At 41.6% G+C, this 25,664-nt stretch overlaps 1 protein-coding gene across 5 annotated transcripts in view; it reads right to left on the reverse strand.

The window, feature by feature from the left end:
• KIF13A (kinesin family member 13A) overlaps positions 1–25,664 on the reverse strand; it is a 242,705-nt gene that overhangs the window by 20,439 nt on the left and 196,602 nt on the right. For 3 of the 5 annotated variants that reach the window (XM_077269946.1, XM_077269945.1, XM_077269943.1), the window contains 11 exons: positions 21,521–21,670; positions 15,237–15,398; positions 13,447–13,620; positions 13,173–13,324; positions 12,943–13,075; positions 12,705–12,851; positions 10,811–10,852; positions 8,019–8,118; positions 4,969–5,095; positions 3,305–3,360; positions 1,039–1,163 (listed from right to left, as the gene is read on the reverse strand). In XM_077269946.1, coding sequence (XP_077126061.1) covers positions 1,039–1,163; positions 3,305–3,360; positions 4,969–5,095; positions 8,019–8,118; positions 10,811–10,852; positions 12,705–12,851; positions 12,943–13,075; positions 13,173–13,324; positions 13,447–13,620; positions 15,237–15,398; positions 21,521–21,670 — 1,368 coding nt within the window. The remainder of the gene's footprint in view (positions 1–1,038; positions 1,164–3,304; positions 3,361–4,968; positions 5,096–8,018; positions 8,119–10,810; positions 10,853–12,704; positions 12,852–12,942; positions 13,076–13,172; positions 13,325–13,446; positions 13,621–15,236; positions 15,399–21,520; positions 21,671–25,664) is intronic. The other 2 variants (XM_077269944.1, XM_077269947.1) reach the window with 1 other exon arrangement.

Consider the following 25,664-nt stretch of genomic DNA (forward strand, 5'->3'; position numbering starts at 1 on the left):
ACGCTGCAGAAACGCACAAAGAATTGACATGCTGCAGAAAAAAAAAAAAATCGCACTGCAAATACTCAAAGGAAATTTACTGATCATCTGCACAACACTTCAGGATTGTCATTGAATTAGCTTGCATAAGGTTTCCATAGTATTTTTGGCCAATTTCTGCACGGAAAAAAAACGCTATGAAAATGCATCAAAAACGCACAATGTGCACAGCCTCAGGAGGGCTGGGTAATTCAGATATTAAAATATGCAAGAATTCATCCAAAGACCGAGAGAAAGCTCATGAGTCCAAGAGTGTTCAATCCTCACTCACCCAACCTATCTGACAGCTGCAGCTTGTACTAAGCAGTGTGAGATCTCAGAAGGGAGGAGGTACATTGAGGAGTTCTCAGTCAGGCTAGGTGGAAGGAGACCGAGTTTAAAGCCATATACAGCCATTCTAAAACTGATTTTCAAAGTAAGCACAACAATCTCATCCGGTCTAAGAGATCTATTTAATAACATAAGCAGATTGTATGGTGAAATCTGGTGACAGATCTGCTATAAGCCAAAGTGACTATAAATATTTTTATAAAACAGTAGTGATGCTTTAGTGAAGTATAATGTCCTGACAGGTTCCCATTAACAATTAATAAATAGATTTAAGAAAATGGCTGAACTCAGTACAAAAAAACACAAACCATAAATCAGAATTACCTAATTACTTAGTAAGAGCACTACTCCTGGAAAGAGCAACCTACAAGCTGAGTCTTGCCCCCACAAAAACCTTATAGTAAGTATAATAAGCTCCTGTACTTTTTATCTCCCCCACCTCGTTGTAGATTGTAAGCTCTCACGAGCAGGGTCGTCTTATTGTGCTTTAATTATTTTATTGTTAACGTTGTTACTTATGACTTGTGTTTGAAACTGTTAAACTGTAAAGCGCTGTGGAATATAAATAAAGATTATTATTATAGTAGACACAGATATTACAGTACATTTCTACTTATGTACACAAAAATCTCAAATTCTCAAAAGTGCCCAACGAAATGTATACTTTACCTCTTCATCGCTGTGCTTGATAATTGGCAGGTAGTAAAACTGGCTCCCATGCTCCTTTGGTAATATAGAATTTACACCTGCTGCATGTGAGCCCACGAGCTGCTCATTGGCACTCAAGTCATCAGCTTCAAGAAGTCAGAAGGCACAGAATTAAAAACACTTCTTTAAAGAAGGTAGAAGGAAACCATGACATCAAGGGTACAAGTTAATAAAATAAATATTTTAGATTTTTAAATGAGCCATAGCAAATTACTTTTGCAACAGACCCTAGCAGATATTAACATGTTCCACTGAGATATAATGAGTTCAGGATTGTCCACTACTATGATATATATACAGGAGCTCTCCTTGGGATAGATCATCAATATCTGATCAAATCTGGGTGGCAGGGTTTGTCACCAGACACCCCCCACCAATAAGCTGTTGCTGGAACAGCTCCATCACACCTGGGTACTGCATATCAGCTGATGTTAAAAAAAAAAAAAAAAAAAATGGAAGCAGATCAGTCGTACCTAGGAGCAACCACTATACCTTTCCTTTAGTGTTTTGCTCTGTACGCGGAGCTGGACACTCCCTGGTGGGGGTGTCGGAACCAGACCAATCCGATATTGCTGACCTATCTTAAGGATAGTTTGTCAACATCACAGTGGAGGACAGCCCCCTTTAAGTTTTATTTTTTATTACTGTATAAAATAGAGAAACATGCCAAAACTATTTTGGCATTGTTAATAAAGACTGATACCTGGACAGATGTGAAAACGGAGCCAAGCATCACAGTTGTGGTCAAGTGTGCCACTTGCAACAAAATTAGTAAATCTAGAATCCCAAGTTCGGTCATTAAAGGGAATTTGTCTGTATGATCATGCATGGTGCCCCAGATCAATGTCGATCTTGTGCCTGACATCCTTTATTAGGTCTTTGGTCTTGCCCATGTTGTAGAGGTTAGAGTCTTTGGACAGGAGTCTTTTATAAAGGTGACTAGATAAGACAGCTGTCTTTAAGGCAGGTAATGAGTTGATTAGAAGCGTCTAACTGGTCTGTAGGACCCAGAACTCTTAATGGTTGGTAGGGGATCAAATACTTATTTCTCACTGCACAATGCAAATCAATGTATATAATATATAGAATGTGATTTTCTGGATTTTATTTTTGATATTCTATCTCTCAATGTTAAAATTAACCTACCCTTAAAATTATAGACTGTTCATGTCTTTGTCAGTGGACAAACTTACAAAATCAGCAAGGGATCAAATACTTATGTCCCCCACTGTATATGAGCATGCAGGTCACAGTGAGCTGAATAAAATGACACCTTGATATTGGTGATTCGATCTCTTATAAGACGTATTAACATTTTTCTTATATGTAAATGAGCTGCTAAAATCTAATGGCCGGACACTGATCTGCCTCCAGGGCTTATTTTTACATAAAAGGGGGAGTCACCAATGTGACGTGTAATGGCCACTTACTGCTGAGCTGTGTGTGATTTATATCTGACAAATCTTCCTCTCAGCTTCCATCTCACAGGCAGACAGGGTTGCAATAGTTCTGCAATACAGCAGAGCTGTGACACCTGCAGTAAATGTGTTTGTAAAGAGACATAGTTCAGTTCTGTGTTTGTTACACGTCCCACATAGGTAATGACTAGTGATGAACGAGTGTACTCGTTGCTCAGGTTTTCCCGAGGTCTCCGAGTATTTGTTAGTGCTCGGAGATTTACTTTTCGTCGCCTCAGCTGCATGATTTACGGCTGCTGGACAGCCTGAATACATGTGGGAATTCCCTAAGAAACATGCATTCCTCACATGTGTTCAGCCTGTCTAGCAGCCGTAAATCATGCAGCTGTGGCAACGAAAACTAAATCTCCGAGCAATAACAAATACTCGGAGACCACCCGAGCATGCTCAGGAAAACCCGAGCAACGAGTATACTCGCTCATCACTAGTAATGACCCCTTTTATTTACAAGAAGCCCTGAAAACAGATTTTCATGCAGATTTGTGTCTGATCCATGGCCCGGAACAACTCATTTACGTATAAGAAACATTTCTCTGGATTTCTCTAGAATAAGACATCAGATCGCAGACATCAAAGTATCATTTTATTCAGCTTCCTATGACCTACATACTCATATAGATGGTTTGGAAGGGTTGATCCAACTGACAGATTCCCTTTAAGATTTTCCTATTTCCTAAAGGAATATGGACAATGCAACAGCGAAGGGAAAAAAAAACTAAAGGAAGAGGCATCAGAATACTTTATCTCACCGTTAAGATCCAGGAAGAGGACTGGAATATGTGCCTCCATTCCAGCTGGTGGAGTCCTGCACAGATGACAAAAGCAATCATGGTATGTAAAAAGCATCTAATTCATAAGCAAAATAAAAATGTGCAGGAAACCTACATAGTTAAAAAAAAGTTTTCAGACATAAAACACACACACACACACACACACACGATTTGGCTGTCCCAGTAGTGAGTACCCAACCCCACCTGTTATCTTTAATTCCCTTTTTCAGCTCCCCTGCCGCCTTCCTGGTGGTCTGTTTCCCTCTGTGTCTCTAGACTACATTTAACATTAGGCAGTGTTTCCCTGCCTGACCTGTGTCCACCATACAGTTGACACATTCCCGTCCTCACTGCCCTCCCTCTCCAACTACTAAGCACCATCCTGAGACTTCTATACAATCTCAAGATGGATAAATCCCTGCCCAGTTTGTACCTCCTAAAAAAAAACACCCACCATTCACTACAGACTTTCCTGTAGTGAATATTGTCAAAGGTGACAACACTGGCACCGAACAGGCTCGGTGTACTATTGTGGTGTAATGAATCATATTATGTATTCATTTATTCGAATTTAATGTAGCAGCCTGGAGCACCCAGCACCATTCCATGCCAAAATCACTAGTTTATAAGATCTCTATCCTTCTCTGTAGAACCCGCTCTGTCTCTATGGCTTCTGCTCTTCTTCCCTTGTGCACATCCCCAATCACTCAAAACTTGCCAAGGATCACAGGCCATACCCTCACGACATCACTACTAAAAGCACTGCAGCCAGAAGTAAGGAGCTGGAGCACACAACTTCATGTGTCCTGGACCCGTTGGAGCACTGTTACGCGAAACGGCCGTCATCCACTCAGCCTCCCCTTGCATGCCTCTGTAACCTGCACATCTTGTCTTAGTCCCAATCCCAAGGTATGGAATAAAGGACTTTTTCACATGCATGCCAAGTGGTGAGTGCCGCATCTTTTTTCTTCAACATTGCACATTTAAGCTCTTTATGCAGAGCACCAAACACCGTTCAACTGGCAGCTGTAGCTCTACATGGGATGTCTATTCAGCCTGCCAGGGAATTTTTTATATGTTGTCTGGTGCCGGTACTTTTCTCTTTGCACGTTCATATAAAATTATTATTATTATGACTGTACAGATGATCAGTGGAGTGAAAAACATTGAAGACAAATCATAAAAGTAAGGCTGGGTTCACATTGCGCTAGTGGTGTCAGTTAGACGGACTACATTACACCGCGACATAAAGCGGTGTAACGTAGCTCGTTAACGCCGCCATTAAGTTCTATGTCGGACGCATCGCTAGCGCACGCCCACAATGGGCGTGCGCTAGCCATGTGCCGTCATTGAGTGACGGACCCTGGGACGCGGGCTGCAGGATCCGTCACTGCTAGCACAGATAGAGCTAGCAGATGCTCTATCTGCGCTAGCGATGTGACAAGTCGGCACTTGCGTTAACAGCAGCCCGTTAACGTATGTGCTGAACGGGCTGCTGTTAACGCAGTGTGAACCTAGCCTAAAGGATTGTGGTTAGAGAACACTACTTATTTTCGCTTGCAACTATTTAGAGATGATAAATAATGATAGGTGATAACACACAAACATTTGGTAAAATAACAAAACTTAATTTGAAAACATACCAGTTTGCTGGGGCTCCAGGAATGCCACTTCCTGGCGCTGGTACTAGAACGGCATTTCTCTCTTCTGTTAGTCCTACCCACTGCTCGACCAGCCGAGCTTCCCTCTCAATGTCATCCTCGGTCTTTTCTGCAAGAAACACATTTATTTATGCACAGGAGGACCATTCGCAACACTCGGGTCAGGAGACGTCTGAATGCCCCCTAAAAATGATCAGCCTTGCATGTGTCAAACCTATTTGGCTTTTTAACTTTTTGTTCAGCATGTTTTATCAAAGATTGTTAATGTTAGCAAATCAATGGTGCTTTGCTTAAAATACACAGAATTTAATTAAAGGGTTGTTTAGAATATTTGTTTAATTAGTTCCTGAGCCTCTCTGTTTCCAATATATTTCTCAAGGTACCTTCACACTAAGCGACGCTGCAGCGATACAGACAACGATGCCGATCGCTGCAGCGTCGCTGTTTAGTCGTTGTGTGGTCGCTGGAGAGCTGTCACACAGACGGCTCTCCAGCGACCAACGATGCCGAAGTCCCCTGGTAACCAGGGTAAACATCGGGTTACTAAGCGCAGGGCCGCGCTTAGTAACCCGATGTTTACCCTGGTTACCAGCGTAAACGTAAAAAAAAAAAAAACACATACTCACATTCCGGTGCCCGGCGTCCGCTTCCCTGCACTCCTCCTGCATCCTATGTCAGCGCCGAACATCTCCGGCATCTCCCACAGAGCAGAGCGGTGACGTCACCACTCTGCTTTACGGCCGGCACTTACACAGGATGCAGGAGGAGTGCAGGGAAGCGGACGCCGGGCACCGGAATGTGAGTATGTGTTTTGTTTTTTTTTAAGTTTACGCTGGTAACCAGGGTAAACATCGGGTTACTAAGCGCGGCCCTGCGCTTAGTAACCCGATGTTTACCCTGGTTACCAGTGAAGACATCGCTGGATCGGTGTCACACACACCGATTCAGCGATGTCAGCGGGAGATCCAGCGACGAAATAAAGTTCTGGCCTTTCTTCTCCGACCAACGATGTCACAGCAGGATCCTGATCGCTGCTGCCTGTCAAACACAACGATATCGCTAGCCAGGACGCTGCAACGTCACGGATCGCTAGCGATATCGTTTAGTGTGAAGGTACCTTCACTCTTTCTTCTATGTAAATCTAGTCTTGTTATTCAAGGGGGTGTGATCCCCCTGAAAATTCCTAAAGAGAAGAGTTTATGGCTACCTCTCCCCTTGTCTAACAAGAATACATTTACATACAGAGAAAAGTGAGCCATACCTCGCGAACGGAAAAGAACAGGACCACAAAAAAAATTAAAAAAAACATGAAAAATTCAGAGGAATAGCAGCATTTAGACCAGATAAAACAATTAAATATTAATGTCAATTAACAGGTCCTCAATCTAAAGTCCTCATTAATGTGATTTTCAAAATATTATCTCTTATTTATCAAAATATCTATATCTTTGTACTTTGGAAGCCAGTAGATAGACAAATATTTAGACGTGAGAGTCCTCAGTGGTTGATACCTTTTAATGGCTAACTGAAAAGATGGTAAATTGCAAGCTTTCGAGACTACACAGGTCCCTTCGTCAGGCAAAGACTAATGCAAAATCTGAAGAATCACATACTTATACACAACACAGCACAGAGAGAAAGAAGGCAATAGATAAGACAAGTGATGTGAAGCAGAATTATCATGTGAGAGGGATAGACATAGATATTGGAACAGTTCATAGATAAGGAAGTCTTAATGTTTTACAATCCTCTGAATGGGTCTGGTTCTGACTCCAGAAGGTCTGAATAGCAAATTCCTTAAGTGATATAAAAAGACATAAATCCATGTGACACACTCATTCCTGCACTGAGTGTGTCAAAGGTCATCATGAGTTTATACTAAATAAACTTTGTACTAAATGTCCAACTGGGGGTCTGTATGTGGGGGAGACAGGGCAAAAACTTAGAACAAGAATGAATTCTCATCGTTACACAATAAGAGAAAAAAGAATGGACCTACCGGTAGCAAAATATTTTTGTATCCCAGAACATAGCATCATGAACATGAAATTACTTGTTTTAAAAGGTAATTTCAAATCTCAGAAAGACAGAAGAGTCTGAGTATAAACTTATGACGACCTTTGACACACTCAGTGCAGGAATGAATGTGTCACATGGATTTATATCTATTTTACATCAATTAAGGAATTTGATCTTCAGACCTTCTGGGGTCATCACAACACAGAACCAGACCCATTCAAAGGACCATAAAACATTAAGACTTCCTTATCTATGAACTGTTCCAATATCTATGTCTAACCCTCTCACATGAAAATTTTGCTTCACGTCACTTGTCTTATCTATTGCCTTCTTGATCTCTGTGCTGTGTTGTGTATAAGTACGGTATGCGATTCTTCAGATTTTGCATTAGTCTTTGCCTGATGAAGAGACCTGCGTAGCCTCGAAAGCTTGCAATTTGTTACCATCTTTTCAGTTAGCCATTAAAAGGTATCAACCAAAGAGGACTCTCAATTATAAATATTTTTTTATCAAAAGATCAGAAGTTCAGTTATGTCCAGATCCAAATGAGGCATCATTCTCAATGTTCACAAACGGTGGCCAAACACATTCGACCTAGGTCGCCAAGCTCCTTTCTTTTTTTCTTTTTTTTTTTTACACGGACTAGCGAATGATTTGGTCTATGTCAGGTTGAAAAAAAAAAAGATGATCTGGCATATTAAATTTCAATATGTGAGATTGTTTGTTTTCATAAGGAGCCAAGTTGCTGTTAGACTACTCCCCCACTGACCTAGATTGATAGGTCTCTGCCTATACGTGCATGTAGGTAGTAATCTGCCACTCTAAGGCAGTGGGCAGTCTGCGCGACTAGTGTACAGAGCCTGATACTATTCATACAGCCAGTGGCTGATACATGCTGACCGTGGATAGGGTACATGTATCAGTTGTAAGGTTCTCTTAAATATAACACCCATTTTATATATATATATATACAGTATATATTAAAAAAAAAAAGAAATTCTAAACATGTAAACCTTGCTTGTTGATGATTTTCTGAATATGCTCGTCCAGGTACTCTTTGCGTTTTATCAGTGCATCTGACCATCTTTCGCGGACACAATTCAAATCCTCCTCCTGTTTCAGAGATGCAAAATGTGTATATATAAGTACAACACTGACTTGTAGGCCAGGCTTTCCATTTAACTTTCTGTCAAGAGAATTAAGAAGTGACACCATTAAACAGTTTTATGTTGCTTCTTTCCAAAAAACTATTTAAAAAAAGATAGGAAAAGGTAACTAAAAAAAAAGTTTAAAAAGAAATTGACATCTAAAGTTATCAACTTGGATAATTCTTGGTATTTAATTTTACACATTAAAGAAGTTGTCAAATACTTAGATAACTCCTTCTCATACCTTACGCTTAGCCCCGATAAAATAAAAAAGCTGAAACTCACTATGCCAACCCTATTCCCGTTCTGTTGTTGTGATACGCGACCTCGGTGGCCAAACAGTGCTGGCGTCACTTTCTCCGCCTTCTATCAAATTGAACAGGAAGAGGTTGGGCACCGGGGTCACGTATCACAACAACAGCACGGGAGCCCCGGGGAGAACAAGTGACAACACCACGGGAACAGCACCGGCACAAGAGGTGAGTATAGGCTTTATTATTTTATCGGGACCAAACATTTAGTAGTGGACAACCCCTTTAATTTATTTGCAACATCACATGTGATTGATAATAAAATCCATGTAACAATGCAACATAAAACCTGCTTAATGGCCAAAGCCTGGAGTGATGTATAGCCGGCTATTTCCTTTAGGTATCAAAGGAAACCAAAATTAATATAATTCCACCATTAGTTCTGCGCAGCAATGCTTGCGAAAGATTATCAGCAGGTCCATGTGTGAATTCCTGTTTCCATGCATATTAAACCCAACCATGCATCATGCCTTGTGCTCACTGGTGTGTGGTGAGGATGTAGTAAGCCATGTTAGTGCACTTGTGAATGAGCGTATTATTATTAGTCATGTTGTACATGTTACTAAATTAACTTCTTATCAATACAGAAGATTTCCAGACAGATGTACGTAACTTAATACTTTTTGGCTCCAGTTTCCACAACTTGGAAATTTCAATAGCTGAACTATTGGAATTTCCAAGGTAGAATCGCCTAATATTCTGAAACCAAGCGAGGCCCGTAGCTTATGATTCTGATTAGAGAGATAACCAAGTTATACACTCCTGGTGATGGATACAGTACATTGACAGTCTCAAAACCAGTTTAGACTTCATTTTAATTTTCACTGGAATTTACTATTGAAAGAAAATGTTAAAGGGGTTGTCAAGTGAAAAGGAATCCTCACGTATCCACTAGACAGGTGATATCTTATAGATCTGTGACTACTGGGACCCCACCTGATCGCCTTTGATCCCAGTTAGAAGTTACTGCCAGTGCACATGCGCTCAACCGTTCCCGCAGTCTAAGTAAATAATAAATGTTATATTGAAATTTTTATAAAGCACAAATTGTGTTTGTGAAACAGTCCCCGGGATGGGGTCGTGGCCATGTATGTACACTGACGCTCCATTCTCCATTAGAGTGCCCCCTTCTGATGACCAATGGCTATTCCAGAGGTCAGACCCCCACGATCTATCAGTTATCACCTATCCTCCACTGGACTGAAGCTAGCCATACATTTTCAATAGATGTCAGCCGACAGCTTTTCCTAACAAACTCAAATCACACGTGCATGCTCAATTTGGCAAAGAGTGCACATGTTTTAAATGAAGAAAGGGATATAAATCGATGCCCCGCGTTCAGTACCCCAGACGGAGCTGGAGGGACAATACATGAGTTTCCCCTGATGAGTTGAATACAACGAAACGCGTAGGGAAATGTGTCTTCTACCTTGGGGTTAATGGATCTCTTTTGACAGCGTGGGCGGGTATGTGTGTGACCAGAGTCGTGAGGCCCCCCCTCCCAGATGCTGTGCAAGTATTAAGCGGTCTTACCGACACCAGAAAGAAGGAAGTTCGGAGGTGAGATCGTTCCAATTTTTATATTAATCACGGCTACGGCATCTTCATGTGACGGATGGAGATAAGAAATATGCGGTTTGTGATCATATATGTCATGTGGTTATTCATATGATTTTTTCCCCTAAGAGATTGGTATACCAAATGCAAATGTTGGGGATTTGGTGGTTTTTCTATTCCCTTTGAATGGGAATCTTATCTGTGAGTCCTTTACTTGAATTTTTCTTGTGTGGTTTTTCATACCGTTTTTAGTAGATGTATTAAAAGTTAATTTTTATATTAGCCACACCCTGCTTTGACATATCGTTTTTTGATTGGTGGATATTTAGTTTTTTTTATTTTTTCAGGTAATTATTTCACCCGTTATAAAAACACAAGCCTTTTCTTATGTGTGGGGCGGCTTTGTTGTGCATGCTCCTTCAGGTTCCTTCAGAAGTGCAAATACAGCACTAATGACTGAGCCAAATATGGCGGTCAGGAAATATGATATAGATATTATTAAGGTCATGTTTCCGTATGCACTGCCACCTTCTCAGAAAGCCTACTATGTGTCAGTATGTTAGACAGCGTTATACATGATATCAAGTCTGGAAGCATTTTACGTGATGGTTCAGTGATGGAAATAAGGAGCGTTAAAGCTTGCCTGCCCCAGCTTAATAAGCCTTCCCCACCCTCGTCCCAAATTATCCTTCCCCAGGCGCCACCAGATTTCCTCCCCCTCTTTCCATGTAGCGCAGAGCAGAACCGTATCCTGTGCCTCAGGATCGGAAGCAGTCTCTTTAATAATACCTGGTAACTATCCATATCATCACCACCAACATCATCATCTTTCTGGTAGGAGAGAATACATGATGTAAACAGGACATGCATGGCTTTCATCACATCGTAAAAAAGTACTAGGAGCAGTAAGTACCAGAACACAAGGTTACATACACATCGCAAAACTATGCAGAAAGAGGGAAAATACAGTTACATCACGTAGCCTATCTAACCAGTGCAAATTCAACCATTACAGATAAACAAAGATATCAATTGCTAATGGCTGGAACATTTCTACCTTCCTGTTAGGAATTATACAGAGACTTGAACCCCATTATGCTAGCTCAGTGTTTGGGATTTTGTTGGTTTGTCCCTCCCTATGTACACTGAGACTTCATTGGGCTATGACATAAGAAATGGTACTGAGCTGCTGTTCCACAATTCCTTTTTTTTAATACAGCTATTAGGGTTTAGGATGATCATGGTGTCCGACCTACATTCTGGGCTGACCGTGCCTATATGGTAGCTTCTTTGCATTTTAGAGAGGGAGTGTGCCATTGCATACACTTCTCCTTGAAAAGTATTTAAGCCAACCTGGAGAAAGAAGACTCACAGTGGAATCCACTCTCGGCCCCAGCGTTGCTGATCAAACAGTCTCCACTGGACCTGAAGTAATCATGTCATGACCACCAATGACCTGAAGTCATGGTTGTAAACTCATCACTTCAGGTCCAGCGGAGACTGTTGGATCTGGAGTAGAAAGCGGATACAATGAGTGAGTAAGTCTTTTTTCTTTTTATTTCTTCAGACTGGCTTCCCCCTATCAAGTATAAAAATATATACACTCACCGGCCACTTTATTAGGTACACCATGCTAGTAACGGGTTGGACCCCCTTTTGTCTTCAGAACTGCCTCAATTCTTCGTGGCATAGATTCAACAAGGTGCTGGAAGCATTCCTCAGAGATTTTGGTCCATATTGACATGATGGCATCACACAGTTGCCGCAGATTTGTTGGCTGCACATCCCAAAGATGCTCCATACAAGGCAGGATGGATCCATGCTTTCATGTTGTTTACGCCAAATTCTGACCCTACCATCCGAATGTCGCAGCAGAAATCGAGACTCATCAGACCAAGCAACGTTTTTCCAATCTTCTACTGTCCAATTTCGATGAGCTTGTACAAATTGTAGCCTCAGTTTCCTGTTCTTAGCTGAAAGGAGTGGTACCCGGTGTGGTCTTCTGCTGCTGTAGCCCATCTGCCTCAAAGTTCGACGCACTGTGCGTTCAGAGATGCTCTTAGGCCTACCTTGGTTGTAACGGGTGGCGATTTGAGTCACTGTTGCCTTTCTATCAGCTCGAACCAGTCTGCCCATTCTCCTCTGACCTCTGGCATCAACAAGGCATTTCCGCCCACAGAACTGCCGCTCACTGGATTTTTTTTCTTTTTCGGACCATTCTCTGTAAACCCTAGAGATGGTTGTGCGTGAAAATCCCAGTAGATCAGCAGTTTCTGAAATACTCAGACCAGCCCTTCTGGCACCAACAACCATGCCACGTTCAAAGGCACTCAAATCACCTTTCTTCCCCATACTGATGCTCGGTTTGAACTGCAGGAGATTGTCTTGACCATGTCTACATGGCGAGTTGCCGCCATGTGATTGGCTGATTAGAAATTAAGTGTTAACAAGAAGTTGGACAGGTGTACCTAATAAAGTGGCCGGTGAGTGTATATAAGATTCATTAGCTTACAAATCACAGGTTGTTTACTGATTTACTGGAAGAGATTAAGAGGGACTTCCCACATTATAGTAATTAAAGGCCAATTTTCATGGTGACAGATTCCCTTTAAGGAGCATCTTAAACCTCTTCAGTCTTTAAGAACTTCTGAAAAGTCTAACAGATCATTTACTGACTAGTTACCTGGTAACTATCCAATCCTCTCTGTAGCTTAGTGGATCGGGCAGTGATGCAGCCAATTGAAACGGAGAGGATGGCTTCAACCATTAGCGGTAAAGTACCAGAATTCTGCACAGGTTTCACAGTCACCTGGACTCTGCGAGAATGACCCTGAGATGAGAAATAATACTAATTATATAGACATACCAAAACAATAACGACATTGTAAAAGAATAATGAGGCAAAACCTAGGCAGGCCAACCTGTCTGAGCTGGAATACTCCACCAGTGTTCACGTCCTTGGCCTGGTGCAGCTCCACCGACACGTATTCACCATTCTCATTTAGCTCATATATAGCTATCCACATTTCTATTCTTCGAGTCACCTCATTCCATCTGGATATAAAATGATTAAAAAAAAATTGTTTCCCAGAGAAGACAAATAAAAACATGATGTGGGGGCTATGTGGGGCTATGCTTCTTCCATACAAACCTGTCTCGCAGTGTTCTAGATTTTGCATGAAGAGAATCTATCTCCCACAAAGATCTTCCATTTCCAGCGCATCTGTGACCCCAAACTTCAATGGCAAGCGCACCCTCAGCAATGAACTCCAAAAACTCTTCTGTTATATTGACCAGATAATCCTGGAGGAAAAATACATATATCAAGGTAAATTTATCATATAAGGTGTGGGCAATCAGACAGTCAAATTAAGTATTTACAATTTCACATCCTATTTACGAAAAGCACAAAAATTGATAATTACCTTTGAATGTGCAAATTTAACTGTAAACTGAGCGTCTTTATTTCTTGGTGAAGGCATATCTGGATTGACCATTGGGGGCGCTACTGTGGGTTCAGGCTGGTCCCAGAAAGTGTATTGACAGAATACAAAGTTTGACAGGTTCAGTGGAAGGCCAGTAGCTTCTTTTATTTTAACCTAGCACAAAGGTAAAAAAAAAAGACTATTCCAGATATAGAAAGGATGCCGTACGCATTACATAAAGTCAGCTGAACTCTCTAATCTAGGCAGCATCGGCAGACATACAAACGTGTATAGGGGATGGGTTCTGCCTACTGATCAGGCAAGTAGATTTCATCAAGCCTGATCCTTTGTCTCTCATGGGCTGCAGTCTAAAGGAACACAGCTCCAGAGACCTGTGTCTCCACAGTGAAGCTGTATCATAAGCACACATATCTTCATGACTCAAGGAGAAGGGCTATGACATCAGAATAAATAAATCTTTTTCTGGAATATTTTTTCCAGCCTCAGTAGTGCACAGTCTGTTAGAGGAGGAGAAGATTTATTTCTTTTGAGGTCATAGTCCTTCCCCTCGACTCATGGAGGTATGTGTTCTTACAATACAGCTCCTCTTTTCAGGTTTCGGGAGCAATGTTTCTTCAGACTGCAGCCCACTGTGAAGTGACTGACTTATGTGACGGGCAAGTTATTACATTCTTGAAGAACCCCTTCTAAGTTGTCTAGGAGCAGCTTACTAATCTCTCCAATACAGAACAAATTAACCCTAAGGGTACTGTCACACAGTACCATTTTGATCGCTACGACGGTACGATTCGTGACGTTCTAGCGATATCGTTACGATATCGCAGTGTCTGACACGCAGCAGCGATCAGGGACCCTGCTGAGAATCGTACGTCGTAGCAGATCGTTTGGAACTTTCTTTCGTCGCTTGATCACCCGCTGACATCGCTGGATCGTTGTGTGTGACACCGATCCAGCGATGTGTTCGCTTGTAACCAGGGTAAACATCGGGTAACTAAGCGCAGGGCCGCGCTTAGTAACCCGATGTTTACCCTGGTTACCAGCGTAAACGTAAAAAAAAACAAACAGTACATACTCACATTCCGGTGTCTGTCCTCCGGCATCTCAGCTTCTCTGCAGTGTGAGCGCCGGCCAGCCAGAAAGCGAGCACAGCGGTGACGTCTGACGTCACCGCTCTGCTTTCCGGCCGCTGTGCTTACACAGTGCAGAGAAGCAGAACGCCGGGGGACAGACACCGGAATGTAAGTATGTACTGTTTGTTTTTTTTACGTTTACGCTGGTAACCAGGGTAAACATCGGGTTACTAAGTGCGGCCCTGCGCTTAGTAACCCGATGTTTACCCTGGTTACCCGGGGACATCGGCATCGCTCCAGCGCCGTGATTGCAAAGTGTGACCACAGTCTACGACGCTGGAGCGATAATCATACGATCGCTGCGACGTCACGGATCGTGCCGTCGTAGCGATTAAAATGGTACTGTGTGACGGTACCCTTAGTCAAGTCTGCTTGTGTATGGAAGGCCAGGAAGGATAGTTGTAGCCCGAAGTCAATTTTTAGCCAGATTTTTTTTGTATTCACAGACAAAAATCTAAAATATTTTCAGAATCAAAAAAAAAGCCTGAAGTTACCTAGAGTAGTTTGAATAGTGTCTCTATATAAAAGTATTCATAAATGTAACTGAGAAATACTATGCCAAAAAATATCCCACCTGCTACACCTTCACACTGTTCCTTTTTTTGTGAACACTCAATTCATCTCAATTAACATACTTACTCGACATGTCAGCCTTTTGGGCCGGTAGATTATTTCTCCACTGTTATCTATGATTTCAAAACTGCCGCTCTCACTAGAATTCTCAGATGAGTCGTCACCAACTAAACACTCAGGAACAACACCAGTAACCCGCATCACCTCAATATGAAGTCGTCCTGCGACCTATACACAGGCAGAAGAGAAGACCAAATAGTTTATGCTTATTTTTAATTTAAATATATCTTCTACTTAAAAGTTATGGAAAATACATGGCAGCATGGTACACTTGACTCTGTACATAGTCTTTCCAATACTCCAGTTTGCATGATGATATTTTCATGAGGAACCATACATACAGACCAGTTTCCCTAGACTAACACAATCTATGTCTATCCTCTTCCATGAGCTACTTGATTAAGGACTGGGGAAAAAAAAAAACATAAAAAAGCAAACTTAAGAATGAAGTTCTGAGGACTTTTTATTTCAGACACACACGGCATTATTGAACTTACAAACAATATGATTGAAAATAACATAAAAAATTCTGATACTGTCATTAACAGACAGGGAAAGTTCAACACCCTTACAGCTCAACTCAAGTTTCGCCTTACTGATCTTCTACCAGGCCATGAAGATGAATAAGACAATATCTGAGTTGGGCTGGTAGGAGTTGAACTCTGACATTTTAAGGATTTTATATACTTTTTTAAAAGAGCATTGTTTCTGAGTATAATTAAGCCATGTGTTTCAAATATTGAAAAGTCCTTCACTATTAAAAGTTACTTTCTTCATCTTTTCTTTCTCTATTACCCTGCTTTCGTCCCCTGAATTATTTTGAGAACCCTGCTATTAGAAGTAGAAATAAAGAATATAGACAACACATTTTGAATGAAAATAGAGGAGTAAGAGAAACCAACTACAAACTAATGTGTGTATACAAATGCACAGAGCATGGGAAACAAACGAGGAGAATTAGAGCTGCTAACACAAGAAGAGAGATATGATATTATAGGCATCACTGAACCCTGGTGGGATGATACACATGATTGGAATACAAACTTTGAAGGCTACAACTTATTTATTAGAAAGAGGTTTAACAACTGGGGAGGAGGTGTGGTATTGTAGGTTAGGAAAGCATACATCTCCACAGAGATCCAAGATTCAAAGAATGGTAGCTCTGCAGAAACTGCTTGGATAAGAATACAAGGAGACAAGATCAAAAATGACACTATTGTAGGTGTTTACTATATGGCCACCTGGACAGACTGAAGATACGGATGAACTCTCTTTACATCAGATGTCTTTGTTCTCAAAAAAGTACAACATAATGATCATGGGAGTTTTTAAGTTTTCAGATATTTGGTGGGAAGGCAAAAGTAATAGGACCAGAAAATTCTTATGTTCTCTTGCTGACCACTTTATTTTTCAAAAGGTAGAAGAGAGAACAAGAGGATGTGCCATCTTGGAACTAATCCGTACCACCTGGTGAGGAAATGGTTGAGAAAGTAAAGGTGGCTTGTAATTTAGTATTTAATTTAGTAGGTAGCGATCATGCTATCCTCAAATTTTCGATTACAAGAGGAAGAAGACGTGCAAGGACTCAAGACTTTAAGGTTGGACTTCAGAAAGAGATTTTAACAGACTCAGAAAGAGAGTAGGAACGGTCCAATGGCTGGATGCTCTAAAGGACAGCAATGTCCATGAAGAATGGGAGATTTTGCTGAATGAAATTCTCACTGCACAATCCGTAACAATCCTGAAAAGAAGGAAGTAGAGGAATTTTCAGAACCACTAGAATCTTTGAAAAATCCTGGAGAACAGAAATCCCAGAAGATAGGAGAAGGGCAAATGTTGTCCCTATCTTCAAATAAAGAAGATAGAGCCAGGAAAATACAGGCCAGTGAGCCTTACTTCTATACCATGAAAAAAGATCTTTGAACAAGTTATTAAACAGCATGTATGCAAGTACTTGGATAAGAACACAGTAATTAACCAGAGCCAGCATGGGTTTGTAGCCAAAAAATTATGCCAAATTAATCTAATTTCCTTCTTTGATGGAGTTACTAACTGGGTAAATCAGGGAAATGCGGTAGATATAGTATATCTCAGCTTCTGCAAAGCATTTGTTAAAGTATCTCATAGTATCCTTTATTGAAAAAATGACCAAGTGTGGGATTGACAAGGCAATGGCTAGGTGGATTCATAACTGGCTTAGTGATCGTACTCAAAGAGTGGTAAAAATAGTTGCACATCCAATTGGAAGAGTGCTTCAAGAGAGGTACCACAAGGCTCTGTCTTTGCCACGTGTTGTTCAACATTTTTATAATTGATATAGATAGGGGAACTGAAAGTAAATTAATCAAGATTGCAGATGATGCAAAGCCAGGAGGGATAGCTAACACTAGAGAAGACAGAGAACAGATTCAGAAAGCTCTGGATAAGCTTGAACAATAGGCAGCAACTAATACAATGGTATTTAACAGGGAGAAATGCAAGATTCTACATCTGGACAAGAAAAATGAAAATTACATCTAGAGAATAGGAGGAGTAGACCTAAGCAACAGCAAGTGAGAAAAAACTTTAGTATACTAATAGATCACAGACAGCACATGAGTCAACAGTGTGATGCAGCAGCAAAAAAAGGCAAACGCAGTTCTGGGACGTATTAAGAGAAGAACAGAGTCTAGATCACGTAAAGTAATTAACCCCCTCTACTCATCACCTGCAATACTGTGTCCAGTTCTTGGCATCACATTTAAAAAAAAAAAAAACTGGAACAATTTCAGAGAAAAGCTAACCAGGATGATGAGCAGACTGCAACCTATATCCTATGAAAAACATTTAAAGGACCTAGCTTAAAAAAAGAAGGCTAAGAGGAGACTTAACTGTTTACAAATATCTGAAGGGATATCACAGTATAGAGGGATCATCATTATCCTTCTCATTTACACATGGAAACACGAGAAGCAATGTAATGAAACTGAAAAGAAGAAGATACAGATTAGATATTAGAAAAAACTTTTTGACAGTGAGGGCGATCATGGAGTGGAACAGGCTGCCATGATAGGTGGTGAGTTCTCCTTCAATGGAAGTTTTCAAACAGAGGCTGGATAGACATCTGTCTGAGATGGTTTAGTGAATCCTGCATTGAGCAGGGGGTTGGGCATGAAGACTCTGAATACCCCTTCCAACTCTAACATTGTATGATTCTATGATTTAGCAGCTGGCAGAATAGATGAAATAGTGTGTGTTCTTGAGGACGATTGACTTTATTTGGTTTGTATGTGATTCCTTAAAAGGATAACATCTCACAAACTGGGGTACTGGAAAGACTGGGTATAGAGCTTAGTGGCCTGTACTGTACTGTGCCGTATGTTTTTAATTACTTTTGATATCTTGAGGGTTTGATCAGCCAATAACGCACAGGCAGCATTTGAAACAGTATGCAATTGACAACAGAAAGTTTCAAGTGATTTTTAATAAATATATACACATCCTTAATATAACAGCTACCGTATATACTCGAGTATAAGCCGACCCGAGTATAAGCCGACCCCTCTAATTTTGCCACAAAAAACTGGGAAAACTTATTGACTCGAGTATAAGCCTAGGGTAGGAAATGCAGCAGCTACCGGTGAATTTCAAAAATAAAAATAAATGCTCCATACCGTTCATTATGGCCCCATAGATGCTCCATATAAAGCTGTGCCCCATATAATGCTCTGCACCGTTCATTATGGCCCCATAGATGCTCCTTATAAAGCTGTGCCATATAGAATGCTCTGCACCGTTCATTATGGCCCCATAGATGTTCCATAGAAAGCTGTGCCATATAAAATGCTCTGCACCGTTCATTATGGCCCCATAGATGCTCCTTATAAAGCTGTGCCGTATAGAATGCTCTGCACCGTTCATTATGGCCCAATAGATGTTCCATAGAAAGCTGTGCCATATAGAATGCTCTGCACCGTTCATTATGGCCCCATAGATGCTCCACATAAAGCTGTGCCCCATATAGAATGCTCTTCACCGTTCATTATGGCCACATAGATGCTCCACATAAAGCTGTGCCCCATATAGAATGCTCTGCACCGTTCATTATGGCCCCATAGATGCTCCACATAAAGCTGTGCCCCATATAGAATGCTCTGCACCGTTCATTATGGCCCCATAGATGCTCCACATAAAGCTGTGCCCCATATAGAATGCTCTGCACCGTTCATTATGGCCCCATAGATGCTCCACATAAAGCTGTGCCCCATATAGAATGCTCTGCACCGTTCATTATGGCCCCATAGATGCTCCACATAAAGCTGTGCCATATATAATGCTCTGCACCGTTCATTATGGCCCCATAGATGCTCCATAGAAAGCTGTGCCCCATATATAATGCTCTGCACCGTTCATTATGGTCCCATAGATGCTCCACATAAAGCTGTGCCCCATATACACTCACCGGCCACTTTATTAGGTACACCTGTCCAACTTCTTGTTAACACTTAATTTCTAATCAGCCAATCACATGGCGGCAACTCAGTGCATTTAGGCATGTAGACATGGTCAAGACAATCTCCTGCAGTTCAAACCGAGCATCAGTATGGGGAAGAAAGGTGATTTGAGTGCCTTTGAACGTGGCATGGTTGTTGGTGCCAGAAGGGCTGGTCTGAGTATTTCAGAAACTGCTGATCTACTGGGATTTTCACGCACAACCATCTCTAGGGTTTACAGAGAATGGTCCGAAAAAGAAAAAAAATCCAGTGAGCGGCAGTTCTGTGGGCGGAAATGCCTTGTTGATGCCAGAGGTCAGAGGAGAATGGGCAGACTGGTTCGAGCTGATAGAAAGGCAACAGTGACTCAAATCGCCACCCGTTACAACCAAGGTAGGCCTAAGAGCATCTCTGAACGCACAGTGCGTCGAACTTTGAGGCAGATGGGCTACAGCAGCAGAAGACCACACCGGGTACCACTCCTTTCAGCTAAGAACAGAAAACTGAGGCTACAATTTGTACAAGCTCATCGAAATTGGACAGTAGAAGATTGGAAAAACGTTGCTTGGTCTGATGAGTCTCGATTTCTGCTGCGACATTCGGATGGTAGGGTCAGAATTTGGCGTAAACAACATGAAAGCATGGATCCATCCTGCCTTGTATGGAGCATCTTTGGGATGTGCAGCCGACAAATCTGCGGCAACTGTGTGATGCCATCATGTCAATATGGACCAAAATCTCTGAGGAATGCTTCCAGCACCTTGTTGAATCTATGCCACGAAGAATTGAGGCAGTTCTGAAGGCAAAAGGGGGTCCAACCCGTTACTAGCATGGTGTACCTAATAAAGCGGCCGGTGAGTGTATAATGCTCTGCACTGTTCATTATGGCACCATAGATGCTCCATAGAAAGCTGTGCCATATATAATGCTCTGCACCGTTGATTATTGCCCCATAGATGCTCCCTATAAAGCTGTGCCATATATAATGCTGCTGCTGCTGCAATAAAAAAAAAAAAAATCACATACTCACCTCTCTTGCTCAGGACGCCGGCGCTTTCAATATTTACCTCCATCTCCTCTCCAGCACTGACGCTCAGCAGAGGGCGCGCACTGACTACGTCACCGCGCCCTCTGACCTGAGCGTCACTGCCAGAGGACGCTGGAGACTGAGCCGCACCGGAGCGAGGAGCAGGTAAATATCGCGCAGCGCTCCCCGTATACTTACCTGCTCCTGGTGCGGTCCCTGCAGTCCCTGCTTCTCCCGGCGCTGCATCTTCTTCCTGTATTGAGCGGTCACAGTTACCGCTCATTTTCAGTCATGAATATGCGGCTCCACCCCTATGGGAGATGGAGCCGCATATTCATTTCTGTAATGAGCGGTACCATGTGACCGCTCAATACAGGAATAAGATGCAGCGCTGGGAGAAGCAGGGACTGCAGGGACCGCACCAGGAGCAGGTAAGTATAACTAGACAGCCCCCGCTCCCCCTCCCCTGCTGACCCCCGGGTATGACTCGAGTATAAGCCGAGAGGGGGACTTTCAGCCCAAAAAAATGGGCTGAAAATCTCGGCTTATACTCGAGTATATACGGTATTTAGAGAATATAAAAGATCTTATGAACAGCGTCAATATTATCGATTTCTCCATAGTCTCAAGGCCAAAAGTCAATATAATAGTGTATCACATTTTGCGAATGAAGATAAAAATAAGTAAGCCACATAACATACGATTCTCAACTTAAATTCTATGTTTTAAAACTGGTGCAACAAAGTGTTCTTTAAGACTGTGCAGTTTAAAAAATACATTAAGACTCTTACCTCCCCTTGCTGGCTAATGATAGGCACTGCATACTGAAGTCTAACATCATAAAAGAGACATTCTAGAAATATATTTGCCACACCAATAAGGTTGTGATTTTCTTGTGCTTCATAAAATGGGTCTCCTTTCTTATAAATAATCATTTTATTCTGTAACAAACCAGAAGAAAAACATTTAAATAATACAATGTAGATACTGTTATTGTAGAAAGAGAAATCAAGTACTATTTTTCTCACTACATTCTTTCTCTGGCAAGCTCTCAGAACACAAAGACCATACAACTTTAATAACTAATTATTTTCTATTTTAAGTCATTATTAAAATTCTTCTGTAAAGAGCCATCATCTTCCTAGCAATACCGAATGGAAGTATAGGCTTACAGAATGCATATGTATTCTGCAAGTCTATACGCTAATGATAGTGCTCAGAAAAGCAGCCACTGGCAATTGGAGTAACATATTAGAAACTTTCTGCATTCAGCATTTTAAATCACATTTATTTGTGAAAATGCATAATCTTCCATTACACAGGTCTACAAGAAAAAATGTAATTCTCATGTGTAAAGGTTTTTTGAATGGATTTGAGGGTGCTAAATTAAAAAATCCCATGACTTTTGTTGAATTGGTTCTAGATTTTGAGAGAAATCATCCATGAAAATAATGAATTCCCCCAATGCGACTTGTCTGTGACAACATATGCGATGGCTTTTGGACTTTTTGACTCTTCAACAGTTTCTTAGGTAATGAAATATACCATATAATTAATTTATACTTCAATTTGTATGCTTACAATTCTATAAAAGTGACCTTTTGAAGGTAGAATTCTACTGTAATTAATTAACTATTAAATATTTCAGAAACTGGAGCCAATCTGGCAAGACTGCCTGTACCACGTGTCACGCCAGAGAGGCAACGGGAGATTAGGGAGGTTAATAAGTGGCTCAAGAATTGGTGTAGGAAGGAGGGGTTTGGGTTCCTGCAGAACTGGGCCGACTTCTCAGTTGGCTACAGGCTCTACGCTAGGGACGCGCTGCACCTCAATGGGGAAGGGGCAGCTGTGCTGGGGGAGAAAATGGTTAGAAGGTTGGAGGAGTGTTTAAACTAGGGATTGGGGGGGTGGGTATTCATTTTATAGGAGGGGAAGATAGTGCAGATAGAGACCTGGGCACAAATAAGGAAGTTGGGGGTGGCGGTGGCATGGGGGGTGGGGTTAGAACAGTTAATAATTTAAGAAAGAATAGAGGTACAGAGAGGAACATCAAGTGCATGTATACTAATGCCAGAAGCCTCGCCAACAAAATGGATGAATTAGAACTAATGTTGTTGGAGCATAATTATGACATGGTGGGGATATCTGAGACGTGGCTGGATGAGAGCCATGACTGGGCTGTTAACTTGCAGGGCTATAGCCTGTTCAGAAATGACCGTACAGATAAGCGAGGGGGTGGGGTGTGTCTATATGTAAAATCTTCCTTAAAACCCATCCTGCGTGATAATATAGGTGAATTTAATGAAAATGTAGAGTCCCTGTGGGTGGAGATAAGGGGAGGGGGAAAAAATAATAAATTACTGATAGGGATTTGTTATAAATCTCCAAAAATAATGGAAGCAATGGAGAATAGCCTCGTAAAGCAAATAGATGAAGCTGCGACTCAAGGAGAAGTCATTATTATGGGGGACTTCAACTACCCTGAAATAGATTGGGGAACAGAAACCTGCAGTTCCAGCAAAGGTAATCGTTTTTTGACAACTATGAGAGACAATTACCTTTCACAACTGGTTCAGGACCCAACAAGGAGGGGGGCACTGCTAGACCTAATATTAACCAACAGGCCAGACCGCATATCAAATATAAGGGTTGGGGGTCACTTGGGGAATAGTGATCACAAAATAATAAGTTTTCATGTAACCTTTAATAAGATGGGTAGTAGGGGGGTGACAAGGACACTAAACTTCAGGAGGGCAAATTTCCAACGGATGAGAGAGGATCTTGGTGCAATTAACTGGGACGATATCCTGAGACACAAAAATACACAAAGAAAATGGGAGACGTTTATTAGCATCCTGGATAGGACCTGTGCACAGTATATACCGTATGGGAATAAACATACTAGAAATAGGAGGAAACCAATATGGCTAAATAGAGCTGTAAGGGGTGCAATAAGGGACAAAAAAGAAAGCATTTAGAGAATTAAAGGAAGTAGGTAGTGAGGAGGCATTAAATAAATACAGAAAATTAAATAAATTCTGTAAAAAGCAAATCAAGGCAGCAAAGATTGAGACAGAGAGACTCATTGCCAGAGAGAGTAAAAATAATCCTAAAATATTCTTTAACTATATAAATAGTAAGAAACTAAAAAATGATAGTGTTGGCCCCCTTAAAAATAGTCTGGGTGAAATGGTGGATGAGGATGAGGAAAAAGCCAATATGCTAAATGACTTTTTTTCATCAGTATTTACAAAAGAAAATCCCATGGCAGACAAAATGACTAGTGATAAAAATTCCCCATTAAATGTCACCTGCTTAACCCAGCAGGAAGTACAGCGGCGTCTAAAAATAACTAAAATTGACAAATCTCCAGGCCCGGATGGGATACACCCCCGAGTACTGCAGGAACTAAGTACAGTCATTGATAGACCATTATTTTTAATCTTTAAAGACTCCATAATAACAGGGTCTGTACCACAGGACTGGCGTATAGCAAATGTGGTGCCAATATTCAAAAAAGGGGCAAAAACTGAACTCGGTAATTATAGGCCAGTAAGCTTAACCTCTACTATGGGTAAAATCCTGGAGGGCATTCTAAGGGATACTATACTGGAGTATCTGAAGAGGAATAACCTTATGACCCAGTATCAGCACGGGTTTACTAGGGACCGTTCATGTCAGACTAATTTGATCAGCTTCTATGAAGAGGTAAGTTCCGGACTGGACCAAGGGAACCCAGTGGACGTAGTGTATATGGACTTTTCCAAAGCTTTTGATACGGTGCCACACAAAAGGTTGTTACATAAAATGAGAGTAATGGGGATAGGGGAAAATATGTGTAAGTGGGTTGAGAGCTGGCTCAGGGATAGGAAACAAAGGGTGGTTATTAATGGAGCACACTCGGACTGGGTTGCGGTTAGCAGTGGGGTACCACAGGGGTCAGTATTGGGCCCTCTTCTTTTTAACATATTTATTAACCCCTTCCCGACATGTGACGGAATAGTACGTCACATGTCGGGACCCCCGCTTTGATGTGCGCTCCGGCGGTGAGCGCACATCAAAGTCGCGACATGTCAGCTGTTTTTTACAGCTGACATGTGCGCGCAATAGCGGCGGGTGAAATCGCGATCACCCGCCGCTATTAACTAGTTAAATGCCGCTGTCAAACGCAGACAGCGGCATTTAACTACCGCATCCGGCCGTGCGGCCGGATATGAGCGCATCGCCGACCCCCGTCACATGATCGGGGGTCGGCGATGCTCCTCCATTGTAACCATAGAGGTCCTTGAGACCTCTATGGTTACTGATTGCCGGTGGCTGTGAGCGCCACCCTGTGGTCGGCGCTCACAGCACACCTGCAATTCTCCTACATAACAGCGATCTGATGATCGCTGTTATGTAGCAGAGCCGATCGGGCTGTGCCTGCTTCTAGCCTCCCATGGAGGCTATAGAAGCATGGCAAAAGTAAAAAAAAAAAGTTTTTAAAAATGTGAAAAAAATAAAAAAAATATAAAAGTTTAAATCACCCCCCTTTCGCCCCAATCAAAATAAATCAATTAAAAAAAAACCCAACCTACACATATTTGGTATCGCCGCGTTCAGAATCGCCCGATCTATCAATAAAAAAAAAGCATTAACCTGATCGCTAAATGGCGTAATGAGAAAAAAATTCGAAACGCCAGATTTACGTTTTTTTGGTCGCCACGACATTGCATTAAAATGCAATAACGGGCGATCAAAAGAACGTATCTACACCAAAATGCTATCATTAAAAACGCCAGCTCGGCACGCAAAAAATAAGCCCTCACCTGACCCCAGATCACGAAAAATGGAGACGCTACGAGTATCGGAAAATGGCGCAATTTTGTTTTGTTTTGTTTTTTGCAAAGTTTGGAATTTTTTTTCACCACTTAGGTGAAAAATAACCTAGTCATG

This window comes from Ranitomeya variabilis, chromosome 6, assembly GCF_051348905.1.
Source record: "Ranitomeya variabilis isolate aRanVar5 chromosome 6, aRanVar5.hap1, whole genome shotgun sequence".
Lineage (NCBI taxonomy): Eukaryota > Metazoa > Chordata > Amphibia > Anura > Dendrobatidae > Ranitomeya > Ranitomeya variabilis.